General features: G+C 33.4%; 1 protein-coding gene across 1 annotated transcript; it reads right to left on the bottom strand.

Moving 5' to 3' along the window:
- Positions 1-1,256: 1,256 nt before the first annotated feature.
- LOC104645094 (glycine-rich protein 2-like) lies at positions 1,257-1,562 on the bottom strand. Its single transcript, XM_010316114.1, has one exon. It carries the CDS (start codon positions 1,560-1,562, stop codon positions 1,257-1,259), a length of 306 nt encoding a protein of 101 aa, XP_010314416.1.
- Positions 1,563-2,716: the final 1,154 nt, after the last annotated feature.

Genomic DNA, 2,716 nt, shown 5'->3' with positions numbered 1-2,716 from the left:
GTCGGTTCGTGACAACCGATCCCCTAATACTACATGTCAGTTCGTGACACCTGATCCGTTAACCTCATTCTTTTAGTTCATCAAGCCTTCTTTTATATCAAGGCATCATCATTAATAGCGTGGATTTAAGGTTTTTAAGATTCCACAGTATCATCATTATAATCCATCACCATTTACATAATCACAACATGCAACAACACAGTTAAGCATATAGAAGACTTTACAATACCACCCAACACATATCAATCGCTATTTAGAGTTTACTATGAAATAGCATAAACCATAACCTACCTCCACCAAAGAATCGTGATCAAACAAGCTACTTCCCAAAGCCTCTGCTTTCCTCTTCGCTTCTCTCTTATTCTCGTTTGTTCTCCCTCTCTTTCTGTCTCTTTCTTCTTTTTCCTTATTCAAACTCTTTTTCTTTTACCCTAATTATCATATAATTTCTTATGATAAAAGTAACCCATTATTTATTTTAAGTTACCTCCTTTAACCCCTAAGTAAATAAGTTATTAAACTTACCCACTAATTTCATACAGTTTGTCATCAATAGTCCAAAACACCCTTTCAAAACTTTAGCAGAAATCCAACCCAGTCAAGGTTACGCAGCTCGTGACGGCCCGTCGTGCCTGCGATGGTCTGTCCTGCTATTTCCGTCACAAAGTTCAGAGAGTCGAATTTATTAAAGAGTCTGTGACGGTCCGTCGTGCCTACGACAGTCTGTGCTGCTCTTCTGTCGCGATGTTCAGAGAGTTGTTTCCCCCTACCCAAATTTCAGAGTTTAAGTGTTTTGGCACGAAGACCCTCGACGGTCCGTCATGACCATGACGATCCGTCATGTGATCTTTCGACACAGACATTTTTATCACAGTTATTCTACTACTCGAAACGACTAAACAGGTCGTTACTTTAGATGTCCTTGTTGTGATGACTTACAGGTTTTGGGCAACAAAAATTAAATAGATTTTGAGCTTCCCCATTATTCTTGTATAATATAATTTAAGGTTAAATTTTTTTGTTAGCCCACCTACATAGTTTAGTAGGGGTGCCACTCATGACTCGTTTTGGGTCTTTAAAATCTCCCACCACCAGTACCGCTTCCATATCCACAACCTTGACTACATTCCCTTGTGCAATAACAATCTTCTTCATACTTATAACACTTAGTTCCTCTTCTACCACCACCACTATGTCCATCGCCACCTCCACCATACCTCCCACAACCATCACCTCCATACCGTCTTCTGCCACACCTAACAACCTTCACTACCACAATATTTCCCACCTAAAAATGTATTTAAACCACCGCCACCGTAGGAATCACTTCCACTACCTCTACGATTACGAGATCCTGTATTGATAAGAGCACCATCTGGGCCGATAACATTGGTGGCCTTCGTATGACAATCATTCCCAGATTCCACATCGAGCTTAAACACTTCACTGACAGTTAAACTATGAAAATCTTTAGATATTATACTAGAGTAAAGAATAAAAAGCTCTTCACAACCATCATCTGGAGACACAATATTGAATTCTTTTTGGTCACTAAACCTCATCACTGTTCCTTTTATCTTATGCCTCTGATTATACCAACTTACAAAAGAGTTCATTATATGTAAAATTCATTTTTACTTTAAATCATATACACGAACATGATCAAAAAGCTCGTGTTCAATGAAATCAATAAAGATCTCTAACACATACACTTCATTTTTATTTTCCATTTCTACCTTATAATTATGAACAATATGAATATAAGGGAAAAGCTAATAAAACATGTTTATAAAATTGATTAAAAAGAATAGTATAGATAAAATTGAATAAATTCAAATGCATATGCATGCTTTTTCTAAATTTATATCAACATCAATACAATTTTCTTATATAAGTTTCTAATAGAAATCTCATCGTATGTACAAATTAAATTATTATCAAAGTCATAATTGATAGATCAAGAATCTAATTTAGTAGGAAATGTTTTTGATGGATTCAAATTATTAAGTAAATCTCAATATATATTTTTTATCCAATATGCTTTATCTGTTTTAAAAAATAATTTAGCTTTTAAGGGTATAAAAGTTCAACAACATTTTAAAAATATATTTTTCAATAAACATTTAATATTTTAAAATACATGAATTCATAATATACTTATTTCTATACATATAGTTTCCACCATATATTCTTAAACAACATTTAAAATATAACATATATTCTCGCTTTTAGATACTCTTTAATACGTTCATTTATGTTACTTTATTGATTTGATACAACACTAGATGAATTCTTGAACTTATTATTGAGACAACCAATTGAAACACCAATGCTATTAAAATTGTCCAATATTTTTTAATTTTATCAAAATTTGCTTAAATTGTAAATGATAGAGAAGAATTACATTATCCTTTAACCAATTCCTTAAACCTAGTTTCTAAAAAATATCCCTTGGAGCCATCACATATCTCACTTTTTGTTAACCCTTTCTCAACTTGCCTCAACAAAAGTCTTGCCATGACCTGACTTCTTGAGTCTTGATGGAACTTACTATATCAGCTAATATGTAAGACAACCCGTACCGAGAAGGTAATGTAGTGAGTGCAAACGGTAGAACTAAAGTGAAATGATACTAATAAAAGAAAGAGACAAAAGTGAAGCAAAACAAGAAAAATATATATATACAATAGAAACCCTCTCCAAACCTTGAAGTCAC

Source organism: Solanum lycopersicum, chromosome 12 (assembly GCF_036512215.1).
Source record: "Solanum lycopersicum chromosome 12, SLM_r2.1".
Classification (NCBI taxonomy): Eukaryota; Viridiplantae; Streptophyta; class Magnoliopsida; order Solanales; family Solanaceae; genus Solanum; species Solanum lycopersicum.
Note: the sequence above shows the minus strand (reverse complement) of the source record. Positions and strands in the feature narration are given on the sequence as shown.

What these genes read in the sequence shown, in the direction of transcription:
- LOC104645094 (XM_010316114.1), bottom strand. Translation starts at nt 1,562, where the DNA reads ATGAGGTTTAGTGACCAAAAAGAATTCAATATTGTGTCTCCAGATGAT.